Raw genomic sequence first — 19,805 nt, 5'->3', positions numbered from 1 at the left:
TTTACACCTCTGCACCTTCTTAGACCCCTGAGCTGCCACAGGCCCAAGAGCCTCACAGAACAGTGCAGCCACCTACATGTTCCATACCTCGGCAGCATCCTCTATAAAATTAGTCACACAGGGCATACATCAAGGTCACCAGAACCCACCAGCATGCCAGCTTGGACTACATGTCCAGTTACAAAGGGCAAGGTCCAATTATGTACATGAACAGAGGACCTTCGAGGTCAAATCAGAGGAAGCAGAATGGCCAAGCAGCTGAAGCTGTTGTACCTCCAAAGATACACCAGTAGAGACATCAGCTGCAATTACCCAGCACTGTGTGAGATTTTAAGCAAAGGAAAGGTGCTTCCCACAAACATTCCCAAAGCACTCTGCTGCTAAAACTTCATTCCAGTTTATGTTAGTGTTGGTGGTTTTCTTTTTGCATTCTACAGATGATACAGCTACTACAAAGGTACTTTGTTCCCACCACAGAAATGGCCAAAGGGTTATTTCTGGACTGCCTCTGTGTGGATATTCAATGACAAGACTTTCAGAGGAAGGTTCTAAGAGGTCCTGTGGAATAAGAGCAAGAGCATAAGACTATAGCTGCATTTCCCATGCACTGCTACTGCAGTCACTCAAACAGGTAAAAAAGGGTATGGGAACCCAGAGTGAAGAGAGGAATGCTGCAGTTCACGTGGTCTGTGTGCTTCATTTGCACCACAGTCACCAACCCAAAATCTCAATGGTGAATGTGAAGATGCAGCCATGAGGCATTTCCTCAAGTGCAAAGGACATTTCCAGAGGAATTCAATACATATTCTGACTCTGAAGTGGGCACAAACAGCACTTCCGCACTAAGTTCCTACAAGTCAAAGACACTGACAAATAGAAACCCTGTGGAATATTCCATAGCAATCAGCTCACAGCAGCCAGACTGAAGAGAAGCCCATTTTTGCTAGACCACAAGAACAATTTGTTTTCTGTTCAGGGATGCTTAAAACAGAGTTTTTGAGACTCAAAAAAAGATCCAAATAGAAAACCCTAAAGGACTGAAGATGAATGATTCAGCTGCATCAGAGGATATCTGCACTTGTTAGAATCAAAGCAAGATGCTTTAAGAGTTGAAACCCTGTTCAGAAAGCAAAGCTTTGTTTCCTCAGCATTTTCACCACTGGCCAGTTCAAGCTCAAATGGGTGGCATTTTGCTTTATCTATTAAAGTAATTAAGTCCTTTAGTATGACACAGGAAATCGAGATAAAAACCAGCAGTATTGCAGTGCTGTTCTGGAGAGAAAGAGATCACTACCCCAGTTTCAATGAGAGTTGAAGCTGGCAATAAACGAGCTGACAAATTAAATTACATTAGAACTGACAACTACACGTCCAAAGTTCCTGATTCTTAACCCAGTTTAGCCACGTTCTGCAATTCCATCATTCTTTCCTTGCATTTCCACATTTTAAAACCCAATGATTTGTTCCTGCATCCACAACTTGTGACACAAAGCTTCATGCAACTGCAACTTCAGTAACAGTTCTTGAAACACTCAAATAGGACACTTTATGACATAGAAGACTGAGGTGGAGATTTCCAGTGATACTGGTACACCTCCAAATGGATTTATCAGCCAGGGAGAGCCACAGCTCCCAGCTACATTATACCTGCAACTTAACCTGAGAGCAGAAACACCTGCACGCTTAGCTCCCCTCTGTGCAGCACTAAATGAATCTTTAAGTCCAGCTACCAGAGAGCAGAGATTTGCACCTACTTTGAACACAACCACCTCCAGGCATGCCCATTTCAAACGGGGCACAAATGACAAGGGTAAATTAAAAGCAACTTGCAAAAGCTAAACAAGTCTAAACAGATTATATTTTCTTGCTAAACTATAAACAACACTGCAAAACAAGCAAGTCTGATTGCTTGTCCTCATTAGACCGACAACTTTGTCCTAGCTTTTAGTATCTCAGGTCTGGGATAACTGGAAAACAGAAGAGGATTTATCAATGGGAAGGGATCAAGTTCAACAACTGCAGTTGTGCTTTCACATCTGTTTTTCAAATGGAAACGAACACCCTAAGGCCCAGTTCCAGTTTGCAAAACCAGCTCTGCACAGCGGTCAGAAACTGACTTCAAGGGGCCAGCACCTCCCCAGTAAAACATCCAGGACCACCCAGACTGCAGCGAGGCTCAGCAAAAGCCAAGGTGGCCAGGGGAAAGCTGCACATCCTGCTGCTGCACCTGTCAATCATCCTTGCTTGCCTGCACATCCTGCTACTGCACCTGCCAATCATCCTTACACCAGATACACTGGACGCTGACAGACTGCTCTTCAGCAAGGGCTGGTTTAGTCACAGTCTCTGTTCCAGTACAGCTGCAGCCATTAGGAATTCAACTTCCTTCCTCAAGCAGTACCACTGCACTGGGGTAATATTTAGCATGGCTGTTACATCAGTGCTTCAAGGGCTCAGAATTTAACCCAGTGCTTCTATGATCCGGGCAAGAAACACTGACACATCAAAGGCCTCTGAAGAGCACTCAAGCATGGCATTATTAAAATTAGGTGAGAGTTTCAGTTTCACAGAAGTGTGGGTGCACAGAATCTCCTCCCAGATGAGCAGGTGGTTTACAGCATTTGCATCCAGTACACTTCACGGGATTCTTTGTGCCATACAATGGCTCAGAAACCGACTGCAGAAGACTTGGACAAGTTCTTCTAAGGACTGCACCAAACACTATCAACTCAGTATTCAGAAGACTCTTAACATAATGCTTCAGGCCTGAAAACCAAGAAGTGCTGCCAGAGTTAACTAGTCTGGTAGGAGTCTACACTGACAGCAATTTCAAGGAAGAGGAGGGAACCTGGAGAGTACCAAGGACAGAGCTGGACTTTGGCTGCGATGCCAACTCCTACACCCACTGCACTCAAAAGTGAACATCCAGGTTTGCGAGCAGCAAGAATGAAGCTTCCTAGAGACAGCTCCTGATAGCTGTGTCTACATGCTTCCTTGTTTCACACTCTAGCAGAACAAGACCATGACTTCTCTTACCTGCTCTTTATTGTTACTGTTCAACAGCCCAGGTTTCTTTTTCTTTTTGATAGGACTCGCGGACGCGTCCTGCGGCGAGTGGCCGTTGGAGGAGTGCGGAGGGCTGGGGAACTTCCTTTTTTGCGCTGTGCGTTCGGCAGAGCCAGGATCTAAACCAGAGACAAACAACAGGGTTGAAAAGTGTGCATGGATGAAAAACACTCCCACAAGGTTCTGCTTTGTCATTCACACCCCTTCCCGCGGCATGGAACAGAAAGTCTCAACTGTCTTTCACCCCGTGGCTGACAGAACTGGAAGCACAGACTTGCTAAGCAATGCCACTGTTAAGTGAATTCTCAGTATTGTCATTTAAACAGCTTCCCCCCTCCCTCTTTCCCCACAGCATTCTGGCCATTCACCTCAGCTCCAATTTTAGCATCTTTTCAAGCACAACAATTATTTCTGTAGTTCAGCAGAGTGCTGTGCTAATTTATGGCATACACTTTCAAAACAGAGAAACAAGATTAACAGTTCTTGACAGCTTTGCTCATGGAATTGATATAAATATGCTCCCTCAAATCCTTAGTCATCTGTGGTACCTGCTAAATTGGATTGGAAAGTGATAACATTAAGACAAGACTTCCAGTCAAGTAGTAACCCTTGGCAGCACGATGGAGCAACAAACAGAAAGCAGCAGAACTCTCCAATGTCGCTCAGAGGCAGAGCTCTCACATTCAGCCAAGCAAGTTACAAAAGCAGTTTAAAATGTCACAGCTTCCATCTATGCCTGAAGTTCTCATCTCAAGAAACAGAGGTGGCAGAAGGCATGTGGCAGGACAACTGTCATGACTGGAATGCTGCAAGGGATGGCTACAAGCCCTTTAGAAAGGAGAGGTGCTGGAGTGGTTCTGTCTGTTAGGGACTGTTTGATTGTATAGATCTCAACAACTGTGCTGCTGAGGGCAAGTTCTGTTCATCTGAGTGTGTTGTTACTGGATAGCAGGGATCCTACCCTGCTGCACACCTGGAGCACAGCCCACAGCCATACCCTCTGTGCTCTGTACACTGCCAGGTGCTGCACTGCATTCAGTGGGGATCATTCCCGAGCACTCAGCCACGAGCCCTGATCTGCTCCACGGACGCAGGGCTCAGCTCAGGGACGGCGTACAGGTGGAATGTTTCCCTTGCTGCTCCCACTACCCTCGAATGTCATTTTTCCTGGTAAAAAAAGTAACACCAACAGCATAAACTGCTCAGACCAAAGACCTCACACCCCTTATGCTCTCCTTTCCATACAGCTTCCTGGGGGCGGGGTGGGAGGGGGAGGTGTAATTTAAAAACGCGCTTAAGCTAAAAGCAATCCAAGCAATTCCAGACTAAAACCCAAATGCATGGTGTCTGCATATGTATTCCTAAGCATCAATTACACTTGCATTAGTTGCTCTACCAGTAAGGCTTTAATGAGAACTGTTAGAACAGGCTTCAATTATTCATTTATATGGATTCCAGAAGTGTGAAGTCTCCCAGTTATATTTATTATCCTGAACGGCTGCTAATGGATTTATGACTTTTGAATCCATTACCTATAATAGCAGAGCAAGCTTAATTATCTTCAAAACACTTAACAAAATCATGGATAAATCTGCTAGAACCAACACTCAACTCTGAGGCACTTTAACTTACGCCAGAATGGGAAAACGCTGCAGTTGCAGTCACCCAGTAAAGCCCTGTTTACATTCCAGAAACTTCCACGGATGCAGCTAACTCAAGCCAGGTGCTTAATGTATGAACTAGCAGAGGTTGTCTAAATCCTCCACATTCCAGACTCACTCAAGTACAAATTGACACTGTTACTTGTTTCTCCTTCCCAGGGCTTTAGAAGGCACGGAAGAAGCGACACTTCCTAACGATCCGGCTGCTAAGAGATGTAAATTGTTTCCAAGGCTGAAGGGGACCTGCTGCCCCCAGGCACTCCCGGCGCCCCCCTGCTCATCAGCAGGTTGCAAGGGCTCTGCGCTGGAGATGGCAGCCTGGGGCTGCACCACTGCTCACTGCACGGCTCTCAAATTACCTTTCACGTTGGAGTGAGAACCTCATCTTTGTGCGATTAAATGCTCGGTATCCCTGCAGAGAAATCTGACACGGGATGTGCTGTTATGGAAGTGCTACAAAGGATATAAAGCACATGCAGAACTTCCAGACCTGCCACCACTGAGAGAAGCCCCTAAGACCAAAGCCTGCAACACACAGATGCAGCCATCCAGGAGCTGTACAAGTCAGAATCCTGAGTGTGAAGCTGTAGCGCTATGGCCCAGGTGGGCAGCAGAGCCAATGGCATCCTGGGCTGGCTCAGGAGCAATGTGGCCAGCAGCACAAGGGAGGTTCTTCTGCCCCTGTGCACAGCACTGCTCAGGCCACACCTGGAATGCTGTGTCCAGTTCTGGGCTACTCAAGCCAAGAGAGATGTTGAGGTGCTGGAAGGTGCCCAGAGAAGGGCAGCAAGGCTGGGGAGGGGCCTGGAGCACAGCCCTGTGAGGAGAGGCTGAGGGAGCTGGGGGTGTGCAGCCTGCAGCAGAGGAGGCTCAGGGCACAGCTCATTGCTGCCTGCAGCTCCCTGAAGGGAGGCTGTAGCCAGGTGGGGTTGGGCTCTGCTCCCAGTCAGCCAGCAACAGAACAAGGGGACAGAGTGTCAAGCTGTGCCAGGGCAGGGTCAGGCTGGATGTTAGGAGGAAATTGTAGGCAGAGAGAGCGATTGGCACTGGAATGGGCTGCCCAGGGAGGTGGTGGAGTCGCTGAGCCTGAAGCTATTCAAGCAAAGCCTGGATGAGGCACTTACTGCTGTGGTTTGGTTGATTGGCTAGGGCTGGGTGACAGGTTGGACTGAATGACCTTGGAGGTTTCCTCCAACCTGGCCTATTCCATGATTCTACGACAAGCCAAGCTCATCTGATGGCTAGCTGCCACTGGGACATCTGCCCAACTGCACAGCAACCCAGCTCAGGGAGAGCAGCTGTTAGAAAACAACTTCCACAACCAAGTCCTTGACTGACTGGGAAGGGGACTGCCTAAGAGCTAAGGGGTGTATGGCTGATGACAGAGAGCAGAGAGTTAAAGGGCTCCTTCCGCCTAGGCACAAGACAGCCAACAGCTGCAGCACCAGCTCAAGCATGTGACAGCTACATGCAAGTCCATCCACTGCCACAGCTACCTGGTGGCAGCTCAGCAAAATAAGCTAGCAGAAAACTAAACAGGAGAACTTTTACTAGGCTGAAAAAATAAAAGCCCAGGGGAGAGCTCACTGCTGTCCAAAGAGAATGAGTGCAAGTGAAGACAAAATGATACCAAACAAAGTGTGGTCTGCTGCTCTGCAACAACGGCCTGGAAGTACTCTGAAAAGGAAGCCTTGCAAGTCTCATCTCACAATAATTACTAAGCAAAGTTAAATGGAACAGCAGTGTGCCAAGCTGCTTCTGTCAGATGTGTTAATGGATCCTGTGCAGGGAACAAAATATTGCAATAATCTAATCCCTGGCTCTCACTTCCTGAACAGCAACCCTTTGTTGACTCCATTTTACCATTGTGGGCTCTCTGTGTTCTCTTTATGCTGTCATTTCCCACTTTCAGTTCCCAGATGCCTCCTGCCTTCTTGTTCTGATCAAGAGTGGTGCACTGCAAAGCCATGTCAGCAGAGAAGCAGTACACACACACAGCTTATAAGCAGCTCTGAACTAAGTGCTGCAGAGACTGCTCCAGGGGTCTGTCCCCACAGCCTTTTGCAGACAGGCACTTTGGTAAGAGCAGCATCGATCAGTTCATGAGCCAGGCAAAGACTAATACTACCAAAAATGACCAATCTCCTGCTAGATCAGCTGTCTGACACAGCTTACTAGGGATCAAGAGAAGCAGTAGTGCCAGCCTAAGGAGAAGGGCAGGAAAATGCAGCTGAAGAGGAGTGTGTAGGCTGCACAGCTCTGACCAAAGCTAGAGACTCACTCTCATATACCACACTCTAAAGCCCAAGGCAGAAGTCTCAGCTAGGGGGTTAAGCTCTAGTACCATCACAGCCTAACCCTAGCTAAATGCCTGCAGACAGAGCTCTGTATCTCCTACGTCCAGCTGGCATATTCCTGCCCTGTCTCCTACACCAGTTCTGGCAGTCTACCAAGCTTCCACATCACACTAAGCTAGCAGAAAACTATTCATGGTTTATGGTTCAGTTCATTTCCTGCCAGCTTAGGTATGGAAGGAAGTGGCTAAAACTGCTGCATTGAGCAGTCTGACCAGCTTAGGGTGCTTTGGAAACACCACCTCGCTCAGGCCAGTTCAAAGGCTGTGCTAACACCCTTGATACAGATTAAACAATGCACATTCCAGCTTAAACTGAACTGGAATTGATCCACAGCAATTGAACTGTGGATGCCAAACCCAGAACACTCGTGAAGACATCTGCATGGCTAACTGGTCTCAAAGCAGCTGGTCTGAGACAGGAGCTGCACAAGCTGCAGCAGAGCAAGCTGGCTGACAAACCTGCAGCCTATCAGCTTCTTAAGGCAAGTGTGAAGTTACACACCACCACAAGTTGATCTCCCACACAGGGTTCCAGACCATCAATCCCCCCAGAAAACCAGAAAGAGTTGCATGCTTCCCTTCAGAGATTCTCTACACAGGCTCCAGTTCCTTATCTACATCCTTTCTAAAACACACAAAGCAAAGCTCTGAGGGAGATGAAGGGCACAAGAGGAAGCAGCTTTGCCACTAGCCCAGCAGTTCAGAAGCTGGCTGCTATTCTCTCCCTCACGCCGAGTGTAACAATGGATTTAATGCTCTGATTTGTGACTTCTCTGCTCCAGAAACACTCCACTGAGTTAACACAGAAACTTGTCTAAATCCAAGTAACAGAAGGCCAAAAAGATTCATCTTAGCAGGCCTGTAACACAGCCAGCTCTGGCAAATCAGATTTATGATCCCCCTACTTCCCATGCAAACCTACAAATCCAGCTGCTAATTCCTAAATTAGGGTGGGAATGGAACAGAGCAAGATGTCTGGGATCTGACAAGCGCCACAAAGGAAGGAACTGGGGGGAATCCAAAGCTGGGAGCTATCCCCTTTGAGCAGCAACCATTCAAGCAACAGAAAAAGGGTTTACTTCCTGCTGGCTTAGAAAAGTGGAATACAGAAATAAGCAAACATCAAAAGCTGCAAAGTGATGGAGACCAGAACTAAAAAGCAAAAGGAGCAAATGAAACTCTGAGCTGTCAGATCACATCTACTGCCTCACCTAGCCACACCAGGAGAAATTAAACAAGAAATGCAGTTTTGTAGCCATGTTACCTACCCAAGCTACCTCATTAAAACCCCAGGGGATGCAGACGATCTGTGCCACGCTCTCAGGACAATTACACCTGCACACTCAGAGTTCACCAGACTTCCAACTCTTGAGTATGTGCCAGAATTGAAAAGGGATGGTAGCAACCATTGCTTCCATTCTACAGAAGTGGCTTTCAAGTAAACTGAGCTGTGAAGTCAGCTGCAGCCCCACAGGAGCTGGACAGGCAGCTGGCAGACAGTTACAAGTGGAGCAAACAGCTGTGTGCAGGTACTCTAACCAAAGAGCATCTCTGTCTCCCCACTCCAAACGACAACCCTGATAGAGATGCTTCTGCTATACCGAGAGACATCATCTGCCTGTACTTAAGCCAGAAGGAAAGCTCCAGTGTCCAGACAGAGACTGTCAGTCACCTGCAAGTCTACTCCCTGGCTGAACTTATGTCAGGACCAGGCAGGCAAATGTCCATGAAATCCACACTGCTCAAGGGAGCACTTTCTGTGGAACCAGCAATGGAACTGTGCTTTCCTGTCCTTAGGAAAATGAGGATTTCTCACTACAGGGATACCACCTGGCTGTACTGTTACTACTGCTGTTCTCTCCTGCACTGCCAATCTAGAAGCACTTTAAAGGAAGCAGTGATAAGGGAGAGAACACAAGAGGCTGATGCTTTTTCCTAGCTTCATCTGAACTGGTTATTTGTTAACCAGAAACGAATGTGTGGCAGAAGTGTGACAGCTAAAGCAGACCAGGGGAAAGCTGAACCACTTCCCAGCAGTCGCTGCAGGGAGTACAACAGCCTCCCTCCAGAGCAGCTTCAGGGTAGGATGCACAGTTTCACTGTCTTGGTGAACAACTACCTGTGTGTTGTAGAACACAGATGAAATATGCCTTCTTACTCACCTTTGGATCGAGTGGAGATATCCATCCCCTCCACCACCTCCTGCTCTGCCTTTATTTCCTCTTCAGCCAAGCTGCAGGATTCAAAGAGGTGAATTAGAACAGTTGCAGACTGCATTATTCCCACATCTATCTTCACATACAGAAGGTCAACAGAGCACAGAGCACTGTCATATACACCTACATTGAACATCCCTGATGAGAGGAGAGATCTGTTGCTGGCCAGGGCACTCAGCCACCACAACATGGAGAGAGAGCCCAGGCACACACACCTGCTGCATGTTACCAATCACACAAGTGACAGCTCTGCTAAGGACAGTCCTGTGCCATGTGCTGAAGGTTATCTATAAGTTGTACATGACAGACTCTGCTCCTTGTAGCTCCTCATCCAGGGCCTCTGCAAACTGCACCGACAGATGCCTGCCAGCATTCAAATGCTCATCAGCACCAGTGAACAGAGCAGCTCAACTAACCGACTTAGCAGCACAGAAGACCTTGCAAAATTAGAAGATAAAAAGGAATTTTAAGTATTAAATCATCCCAAGGATTTTTCAACTGGGCTATAAAAAAACAAGCTGAGTTTTTATCATTTATTGCCAGTTTTTACCATTTATTGGCATTACAATTCCACCAATTATTACTGACTATAGCAAAAAGCAACCCAGAGTTGTTACTGTTATTCAACTATTCAGTCTCACACAGAGACCTGCTGATATTCTGCTTTCTCAGAGATGCCATTCATGAAAAGAGCTCAATGAATTTGGGCGGTTAAGTCAACCTGGGGAAGGGGGGTGGAGGTAAGGAGGAAAAAGAACTAGAAAGAACACTGAGCTGCAGCCCAGTTTGGGAGATTCGACTGTTGTAGATGAAAGCCAAATGACAATATTGTGGCAAGGCAAATTCAGAGTGGCAGAGAAATGAGGTGAGGGTGCCTGGAGCAGGCATCCCAGCTGCCCACTGACCCCAGCGCTGCACAAAGCCAAGCAGGACAGACATCTTCACCTCGTCAGTGACCATTCACTGCCTAGGCCATTCCTGCCAGCTGGGGCTCACACAGTTTACAGGGACCTGGCAGAACATGAACTGCTCCTGTGGAGTGGGGCAAGATCCGTTCAGCCACTCCAGCTCTAAGAACTCCTATTTCCAGCAGAGAGGCCAAAAGACCTTTGCTTTAGCCACAGTGGTTAACTCTGCCCCAGACAGCTAATCAGGCCTGGGAAAACCCCCTGAAGACTTGGTTACATTTCTGTGCAAGAAACTCTTCAGCCTGACAAACAGTTTATGTTAGCAGGAGCTCTGCCACTAGCTCAAGTTCAAACAGCTTCCTACACAAAGTAAAGCTACTTGTAATCAACTATCAGCTACTAAGGGGTTCTGCTGCAACTCCTCTCACACTGTGAAACAGGGCACTTGCATCAGCAAAAATGTTAAACACAAATCAACTGAAGTCAGTGCATGAAAGATCCAGAGAAGACCCACGAACTGCAGGGATCACTTGCTCTGCTTCTCATCTGTATACAGCAATGGCTTCCAAAGCAAGCTCTTTAGGCCGCTGTAGCGGAGTTCTGCTCCACTCATACCCAGTGTCCCAGCTCCTGGACCATGCTGCTCATTCCAGTGGCAAGGAAAAGCAGCCACGTGACCAGAAATAAGGGCAATGTGTAGCACAGCTGACCCTGGCACAACGCTTCCCAGCTTTGCTTTGCACGGGCATATATTACATGCATGACATAGCTGACCCTGCTCCAGTGCTCTCCAGTTCACTATGCATGGGCAGTGCCATTACACTGCACATTTGTTACCCCCTTTCGCAGAGGGCCTCCAGCAAGGAGGAGCTGGCAGCACGTTGCAGACACCAAAACATTTCATGCACCGCTTGCCTCTGCCCATTCTCTTTCCCAGGCAAAGGGAAGGGATGGGCTCAGAGGATGGGTTCATTGTTCTCTTGCAGTGCTGCATTGGCTTTTCCTCCTCCCCACCTTATAAAATCCTATTTCGACGTCACCAAGCTGTAACAAACCCCACACTTAAAAACCTGTGCACACAGGTAACTCCAGAATAAGCCACACAAATTCTGCTAAGAGTGAAGTAGTTTGGCAGCACACATTGCCTGGCTTCAAAACACAGATCCAGTTTAAGCCACCGGCTAGGTCACACAAGTCCTCACCAGACTCAGGTTGAAGCCTTAAGATCATTTTACACAGGCTGCCACTAAAAGGAATGGTTTCCCCCACCCATGACTTCATGTTCCCCGGAGCACGTTCTCTTGAGCCGCCTCTGCTCTGGGATCTAGCTCGCTGTGCATGGGGATGTGCCAAGAGGAAATGGGAGCGTACTGCGTGCGGGGAAGCGGGGAGAGGGCAATACCCTTCCAGCAGCGGCTCCCACTTAAGTTCTGTAAAAGCAATCACAACACTCCAGACCTTTTCTTCAAATCAGGACCTCAAGGCAACGTGACCCAAGAAAGATAAAGCCACTGCTACAAGTGAGTGGGACAAGAAACCGAGCTGTGCAGGAAGCCTGGCTGAGACATGGCTGAGACCAGCACAGCAACAGCAGCAGCATCCCGGCATTGCTGACAGGGGAAGTTACAGAGCCCACGGAGGATGCTCGGTGTCTGTGGGCCCAAACCTAGCACTGCAAGGCTGCTCCCAATCACCACTCCTACCTCCTGGGTGATAGTTACAGCATGTGAGGGTTCTTCAGCTCTCAATCTGTCCCACCCCAGCGCAGGACCTGAATTAGGAAATTCAGCCTGTATCCTCCAGCACCTTTGAGTGTTCTCTCAAGGCATCTACAGAGCCAAGGAAACCACTCTTCATAGGCACTTCCAAGATGCACCAAGTGTCCTGACCCCCCCCACTACACCAGACTCAAGATGCCCAAAGTCAGCTTTCCCAGAGATCTGAAGCACAAATGAGCACTTAAACACGCATTCAGCACTCGCACGCAGGCTCTTCAGCCCTCTCGGCAGCAGAGGTGCACATGCCCCGGGCACGCACTCGCACACCGCACAGCTCCCCCAGCCGCCGCGGAGCTGGGGCCGAGCTGCCGCCCCACGCAAAGCCAGCCTCGGAAGCGCACACTGCCTCTCCGCAGGCTCTGCCGTAATTAATCTCAGTCTTCGGAGGGCACAAGCATTCAAGCAGGGAAGAAAATCACCAAAATGGATTCTGAAAAAAAAGCAGAAGGTTGGTGGGACACAGTTAAGTGAGGGCATTAGACACAGCTGTGAAAGATACTTTGAGTTCGCAGCTCTTCAGAAGTGTCTCCCATTGTTTTCTTCCTGTCAAGCACTACCACCGGCACGACATGACATGCTTGCAGTGGCAGCAGTGGTGGCAGTCCTGAAGGCTCCAGCTTGTAAATACACACTGGCAACTCTCAGCAAGTTCACAGTGACTTTGCTGAAGCTGACAGATCTCTGCACCCTCCGCCGAGACATGCAACCTTCTGAAAATGCTTTCTGAAGCACAGACTTCCAAAGGCAGAAATTGCGTGAGGGAGAGATCTCAGATTAAAGGAGTCAAGCAAAACAGGTCCTTGATGACATGCACCTTACTACTGGCCACAACAGCACGCAAAGAAAATTAAAACCAGCAGCAAGAGAGTCATAAGCAAGCGTCAGGTTCTGTGGAAACAGCTCTGTGATCGAGTAGCCTGTTCTAGGGACTTTTAATTTGCTGATTGGTTTTTGCAGGGCTCAGAGCTGTTATTTCAGATAGCAGACACTGCTGTCAGGTATCTGTACCACAAATGTGATGCTCTGATGCTGGTCCACCCTCAATTAGATACCCAGACAGTACCGAAGTGCCCAGCGTCCTCCGGAAAGCTGCTCTTATTTCCTCATTAAGATGAATGAACACAGAGGAGCACATTTGAAGCACACAATTGAAATTTAAGCTTTGCCAGCTGCCCTGTCAATTGCCTAGAACACAAATTAATCATTTAAAACTTCCCTGCTGCTATTGACAAAACTTAGGAAAAGGAAGGAATTCTTTGCTAAAATGTTAAATAATTTGCTTCACACAAACCACTTTAACGTGTCTGAAGCAGGGCAGAAGGGGTAGAAGTTAATCTCTTGGGGACAGTTTGAGACAGGAGAAGAAAAAAGGCTTGCAAACATACAAGACCTACTGATACTGAGGCAAAAAGAACTCAGCTGCCTAATTTTTAAGCCTGTTTTCTGTTAAAGTGAAGGGAGAATTGGGGGGGGGGGGTTTTCATAGGAAATCCAAACCTTCACATCTTAGCCCTGACTTGTCTGGTGAGGAAAATCATTCCAGCGCCAGCAGCAGTACTAACCTGGAAAATGGTACAGAGACAAAAATATTGAAAGCTGCTCTAAGCTACATTAACTACAACGAGCAATTAAAAGTTGCAGATGAACCTTGACGTCTAACCAAGAAAGACTGACAGATATGAAAGCCACTCGAAACAGCAATGCCCACAGCCACAACCCAGACCTACAGCAGGGAACACACATTCAGCTACAATAAAAAGTTACACACTTATGGAATTCACCTCTCCTTTCCATTAACAGAAAACAAACCAGAAACCCTCTGACTTAAGCCTATGAGCACTGAAACTGAATTTCACCCTGCAGACAATCCCTGCCTCTCCCTCGCCACGTCTGTGAGCAGCAATTCTAAACAATGATTTCAAGACCCTGCATTCAATAACAATGTGAAGCAAATATTTGCATGCCATTGCTGAATAAAGAGCAGCTGTGGAGAAGCACTCACCTACAACAGTCTCTTACTCATCGGGAGCTATGCTACTTATGCAGGCTCCTTAAAATGGCGTCTGCCAGCACTGCACTGCCTCAGCCCTGCACTGGAGCTAAAATGGTAGCACTTCATTCACCAGCAGCACCTCTTGTGCAAACAGCAGGGCTGCAATCGAAGCAGGCAGCTAAAGACCAGAAATGGGAGAGCATGACAAAAGGACACCTGACATCAGAGTGCTGCGCTAAAAAGGCAGCAGGCAGGCAGCTCTGGCAGCCACAGGTTCCTCAGGCAGCCACAGGCTCCTGAGGCAGTCGCCCCTCTGCAGGCTGACCCCACTCCCACCACCCCAGATTTCGCACCGCAGGGCGCTCAGCCTGTACCAAGCAATTAACACACAAACTGCTGGCTTGGATAGCTACACCCAGCAGTGCTCAAGCTGGGAACGAGCAAACTAAAGACATAAATATTACATTTAAAGAACACTGAGGCTACCTTTAAAGTCTTCTCCCTAGTCAGTGTGCATCTGAAACAGCTCCACAAAGGAAGAGAATCAGGGGAGGGAGGTCGGTCCTGGGTGCCATGGCATCCTTGCAAAGGCTAGCAGCTAGAGAGCTGAGGCCCAAGCAAGGCAGCCAGAACAGCTGCAGATCTCAGATGTTCCCAACAGATCTGGAGAACAACCACGTTTGAAAGTAAAGGTTCACAGTGGATGGGTGAAGGGTGCCGGCATCCTGCTTCAGCATGGCTTTAACCTCACAGCACACAACAGATGCTGTGGCAACTGGCAGTAAAGGGTTAACATGAGAGGGACAGACAACTTCTGTCAACCAGGTAAACCCCAGTTCCTAGGTGGCTCTTTCTAAAGCAGACTTTAACCCATGAATACAAGAGCTGCTCATTAATACACGTTTTTATATGCTTTCTAAACACAATTTAAAGGGCCAAGCTTGGTGGCCTGTAACAGTGTGCAGGCCCTGGTTTGCAGCCCCTGCCTGGGGCCAGTGTACTGCTACTAAGGGGGCTGCAGACAATACCTAAGGATTCAAACCTGCGCTAATGGTCACTGGAATGGCACCCACGTGCCACTGGGAAAAGGTACCAGGGACCCACACGTCACTAACATGGGAGACTGCTGCCTCCCATACCACATATGGACAAAGGTGACGTTCAACTTCCAAGGCAATTAGGAGATTCCAACTATTACCTATAGAAGAAGAGAACCTTTACTGCCATTCATCACCTTTTACACCAACTGTGCTGGAGTGGCACCAGTGCTATGGAAAACTGACCGTGACCACTGGCAGCTACTGGATCCACATGGCCACTTGAAAACAAAGCCAAAATGGGGGGGAGAACCAAATGAACACCAAAGCAAAAGTCAGATCACAAAATGGAAGACAGCTGAAGCTCGTGGAGCTGTGGACACTCATATAAAGGGCTAAATGTGTCCTGGAGTCCACTTCTGCATGATTCTTGAGCATGAAGTTCCTTGTTTTACATGCCTCCTTAGGAGCAGTGCAGGTTTTCTTCTCTGTTTCAGTCCTCCTGCCTGATGAGAGGGGAAATGTCACCTTTGGAGTGGTTTATACTCTGCAGTCGTTTCATTCACAGTATGTGGAGTGATGGCATTTGTTTAAAGGAATCTCTCGGTTCTGCCCTAGCCTGCTGAGCTTTGCTGCAAAGAATGAGGGCCGTGCAGCTTTTAAACGGCTCCTGTTTGCATCCCCATTTCTAATCCTGATCACTCCTTTGTTTCCCCCCCTCCCCGATGCATCCCTTGTCCAGTTAATTACAAAATTAACTAGATGCTGGCACTAAGTACTAAGGCTAATCATACTCATCCTGGACAATTCAAATCACTCTTTAGTAGCCAGAAAACTTCAAGTGCAATTGCCAATCAGCTGCCAGCAGCAGCAGAATAATGGCCACTTGGTACAAGCTGCATAAACCTCAGCCACAGTGCACCATACACGGCCAGCCTGACAGGGGCAAGAACGGAAGCCAGTGCTGCAAAGCCTTGGGCAGAAAGCATCCCTGCTTTTTGCCTGCATCTCTCACCTAGACCAACCCCCACATCCCATCTGTCCTGAACAGCAGAAAAAGCAGCAGAGTGCTTCCTATTATGCAATCTGTGAGAGTGAGTGGCAGCATCATACCTTGACAAAGCACCAAAAATACATGGAATTCTTCAGCTTGGCTGAATTTGCCTTACTTAGCTGGAACAAAGATGGTAGAAATTTCCAGAAGGCCTTCCTCAGCCTTGCCACTGCAATTGTCAATCTTTAACCTGCCCCTGCTTCCATTGGCTGCAGCGCTCCCGGGAGCAGCGCCATTGGGCTGAGCTGGGAAGCAGCACTGCTGTCCCTACCTTGCCTCAGACATCTTGCTGCAATGCAGACATTTAGTTTTTGTGAACTATAAAAGAATTGGATTTGAGTGATTAAAAATAGTGAACTTGCACAGCCTCACCGTGCTCTGTCTCACTGCATGCACCAGGGCAGCTCATGCTTCACTGTCAGCAGCGTGTCTGGAGGTGCAGATTTGAAACAGATCCTGGTTTAACAAAACCTGTGGGAGCCATTTTAATACAAGCTTTCTGATTGCAGATCACTTACTCCTGCTTCCTCGTATTAAACAAATATTACCTTGTGCACTCTTCAAGACCGAAAGTAAACTGCTAATGTGTGTAAACTACTGCTAGGAAAATGACGTCCAAACATAATGCCTGATTTTGGCAACTGAAGAACAGAAAGCAGAGCAAGTCCTCAGCTGGGTCAGCACTTTTATCTGTGCTGGAAAATGCATTACAACGGCATACCAAAAAATGCTATCACATCAAACTCAGTGCTACAAGCCAGCAGTGTTTCAGGCTGCAAACTGAACTAGAGATTCTTACAATCTAATCCTTCGGGGAGTGGGGGGGTGGAGGTGGGGAAGGGAAGGTGAAGGGGGGTGGGGGAGAGCTGTTAAGCAAAGTGAGATATTCGAAGTAAAACTACTCAATACTGGCAAACAAGTAACCAGAGGTAAATTGCTACGTTGCAGAATGTTATCAAATATATGGCAGCCTCCTATAGAAGTCAGCATGCAAACTCTGCCTCGGTGCATCTGCAAAGAGAGCTGCACCCCAAGTTCTACCCTAAAATGAAGGTGTGTGGACTGCTCAAACAAGTGCAAAAAGCACAGCAAAAGCACAAAAGAGCATCCTAGCATCCTTCCTCTGCCTTTGCAACAATACTGGTGGTCACGGGAAAACAGGTTGTTAAAACGAGCATGCAAGCACTACAAGGAAAACCTCAATAAAGGGCACAAAATGTTCTAACAAGCTATAAATCAAGTAGGTTCGTGTAAGATTATGCTCTGTATGGTATCAGAAACATATGCTCATTAAGCACTATTTACTTCATAAGGTCACTTCATAGCTGAGTACCAGCACTTTCATCACACCTCAGAAGCCTAAAGAACAACAAAAATGCACTTCACCCCACAAAGATGGTAATTAATGATCCATGAACAAAGAGCAAGCAAATTATTTTTCACTGGCCTGAGGTAAACGGGAAGCAGAGGCTCCAAACTTTAGAGGCAAATTAGCAGGAAAGCTGCATTCAGGCTGGAACAGTTTTTACAAGTCCCTTAAAATGGACGCTAAGCAAATCTGATTTTTTTCCCCTATGCCTAACCACTAACATGACTTCATCTGCTGGACTAACTGACCCAGGGAAAACAAAATGCTTGGAACACTATTAAAAATGGTCAGAGAGTAGCATGCTGCTTACTTACCAACTGTTCAAGCACCCATCTCATTTTTCCAGTTAAGAAGACAACAGGCTGGCAGATTTGGGAATTGATCAAAAAGGAATCTCTTGAAATAATTACGTAGCATCAGACCAGAAGTTTAAAAAAAAAAAGAGAGAGAGAGAGAGAGAGAGAAAAGAAAAAGAAATAAAAGAAAAAGGGGGAAAAAAGGAAAGGAAAAAAAGGAAGAAAACAGAAAAAGCTAAACCCCAAGAACGAACACCATGTACTACTGTCATGAACCACACAAGATTTTATATCCTCTGGACTCCAGCACACAGAACTGTGCCTGATACAGTGTAAAACAACAAGGCACAGCTCAAAGCTCCATGAGTTTGTTTGAACTATGTAAACGAAAAAAGCTAACAGCCCAAAAACGCTTTCCATAAAGGCTGAGAGCTCTGCAGCCAGATGCACTGCTGCAGTTTCTAGGAGCAGCAACCCATTCCCAGAGTCTGCAGCACGAAACCCCCCTTGGAAAGGAACAAAATGTTAACCGCACACTGCCCCTCCGAAAGACAAACACACTGTATTAATTACTCCTGCAAGAAAGAAAGGTTCAATCGTTATTGCCAGTTCAGACAAGCTGCATTAAAAACATGATGCAACAGCACACCACCACCTAGGCCCAATATCTACAATCTGCCATTAGCACTTTCTGCTGCTGCCTCGCTGCTTAAAAATCCCCACTTTTCTCCGAGATAACTTATCTCGGCTCTTCCATCCACTGGTCAGAGAGGTGAACTTGCCTGTTCTGCTGTCTGCCATTATCCCTGCTTGGCTCCCTGTAGGGCAGTTAACTGCATCTGCTCCCTAGCTTCCATTTTCTCTCCAGCAGGCATGTGACACCACAGACAATAGTGCTGGCAAACTGCTCACGGCCAGAGCGCCTCTTTGGAACACCAGGACCTTGATAAACTCTACGAGCACCGTCCTCCTGCGCGCAGGCAGCTGTGCCAGGCTCTTGCCAGCCTGCAAGACAAAGCTGTGGCTAATGGCTACTAACCATGTGACCCAAGAAAGCAAATTCAAACACTTCCAACTCGATCAAGTGCTGTGGTGTGAGTTTTGCACGACAGACCGCAGAGAACCACGCTCTCAACCCACAGCTCATAGGTCTCAGAGAAAAAAAAACAAGGTAAAAAGTAAGGCTTACCTCTGTGGATGCATTGTTAACACAGTGTTATGTCAATACTTATAAAACATGGAGGACAGGCTCCCAGTGCTCAGGCAGAAAGGGCTTGGCACTCCGGCTCGATGAGCTGTCTGGGCGATGAGAGCCGCCCGCCCATTGGCCGCGCCGCTAAATCCCAGTGTAAAGCGGCAGGCGATTGGCGGAAACACTTCCTGAGCGATTATCTTTGTGCGGCTCTGGCAGGCAGGAGCCATCCTGCGCGCAGAGAGCAGCCTGAGCTAGGCCCCTGCTGCCCGGAGAGCCTCGGCGCGCACCCCGCGGCTGCGCTGCCCCGCTCCGAGCCGCAGGCTGCCAGCCGAGGGAAGCGGCACCCAGCTGCCTGCCCGAGAACGAGCGTCCCGACGTGCCGCTAGCGAGGCATTCGGAGATTCTAAGGCTGAAAGAGGAGAGCTGGCCCAGGCTGCGAGGAACAAAAGCTGCTCTTTATAAGCAAAAAGTGAGATTCACCTGGCTGTTGTCTGCAGCTTGGGCACGGAGAAAGCAGGGCCACAGAGAGAGAGCAAACCGTACTGGCAGTGAGCATGCAGAGTGGGCATGCAGGGACAGAAATCAGCAGCTGAAAATCCAGAGCCTAGTCTGCTGCCGCTGATTTCGAACCCAACAGTGTAACACCGAGGGTAGCAACCCCACACCGACGCTGGGACTGCTCCAGACTGATCAGCTGAGCTCTAAACTGGAAAAACTTCGTATCTCACTTCTACCAAAACTGGTGTGCAATGCAAGCTGCACCCTCAGAGTGCTGCTGCCTTCTGTGCTTGCCCTCTCCTTACAGACCAGCTGCAGCACGTACCCACAAACGGCAGCATCACCCCAGCTCCTGGCCCCTCCAGCTCCCAGAAACTG

The 19,805-nt window shown here is 48.0% G+C and overlaps 1 protein-coding gene across 9 annotated transcripts in view; it reads right to left on the bottom strand.

Moving 5' to 3' along the window:
* ZMYND8 (zinc finger MYND-type containing 8) overlaps positions 1-19,805 on the bottom strand; it is a 95,989-nt gene that overhangs the window by 22,794 nt on the left and 53,390 nt on the right. For 3 of the 9 annotated variants that reach the window (XM_064167872.1, XM_064167874.1, XM_064167873.1), the window contains 2 exons: positions 9,246-9,316; positions 3,037-3,185 (listed from right to left, as the gene is read on the bottom strand). In XM_064167872.1, the coding sequence (XP_064023942.1) occupies positions 3,037-3,185; positions 9,246-9,316 (220 nt within the window). Of the gene's footprint in view, positions 1-3,036; positions 3,186-9,245; positions 9,317-9,426; positions 12,293-13,987; positions 14,011-17,752; positions 17,864-18,516; positions 18,740-18,923; positions 18,994-19,805 lie in introns of those variants that run through there. The other 6 variants (XM_064167875.1, XM_064167880.1, XM_064167877.1 and 3 more) reach the window with 5 other exon arrangements.

The sequence above is a fragment of the Pogoniulus pusillus genome, chromosome 29, assembly GCF_015220805.1.
Source record: "Pogoniulus pusillus isolate bPogPus1 chromosome 29, bPogPus1.pri, whole genome shotgun sequence".
NCBI lineage: Eukaryota > Metazoa > Chordata > Aves > Piciformes > Lybiidae > Pogoniulus > Pogoniulus pusillus.
This window is presented reverse-complemented; position numbering and strand designations above follow the sequence as displayed.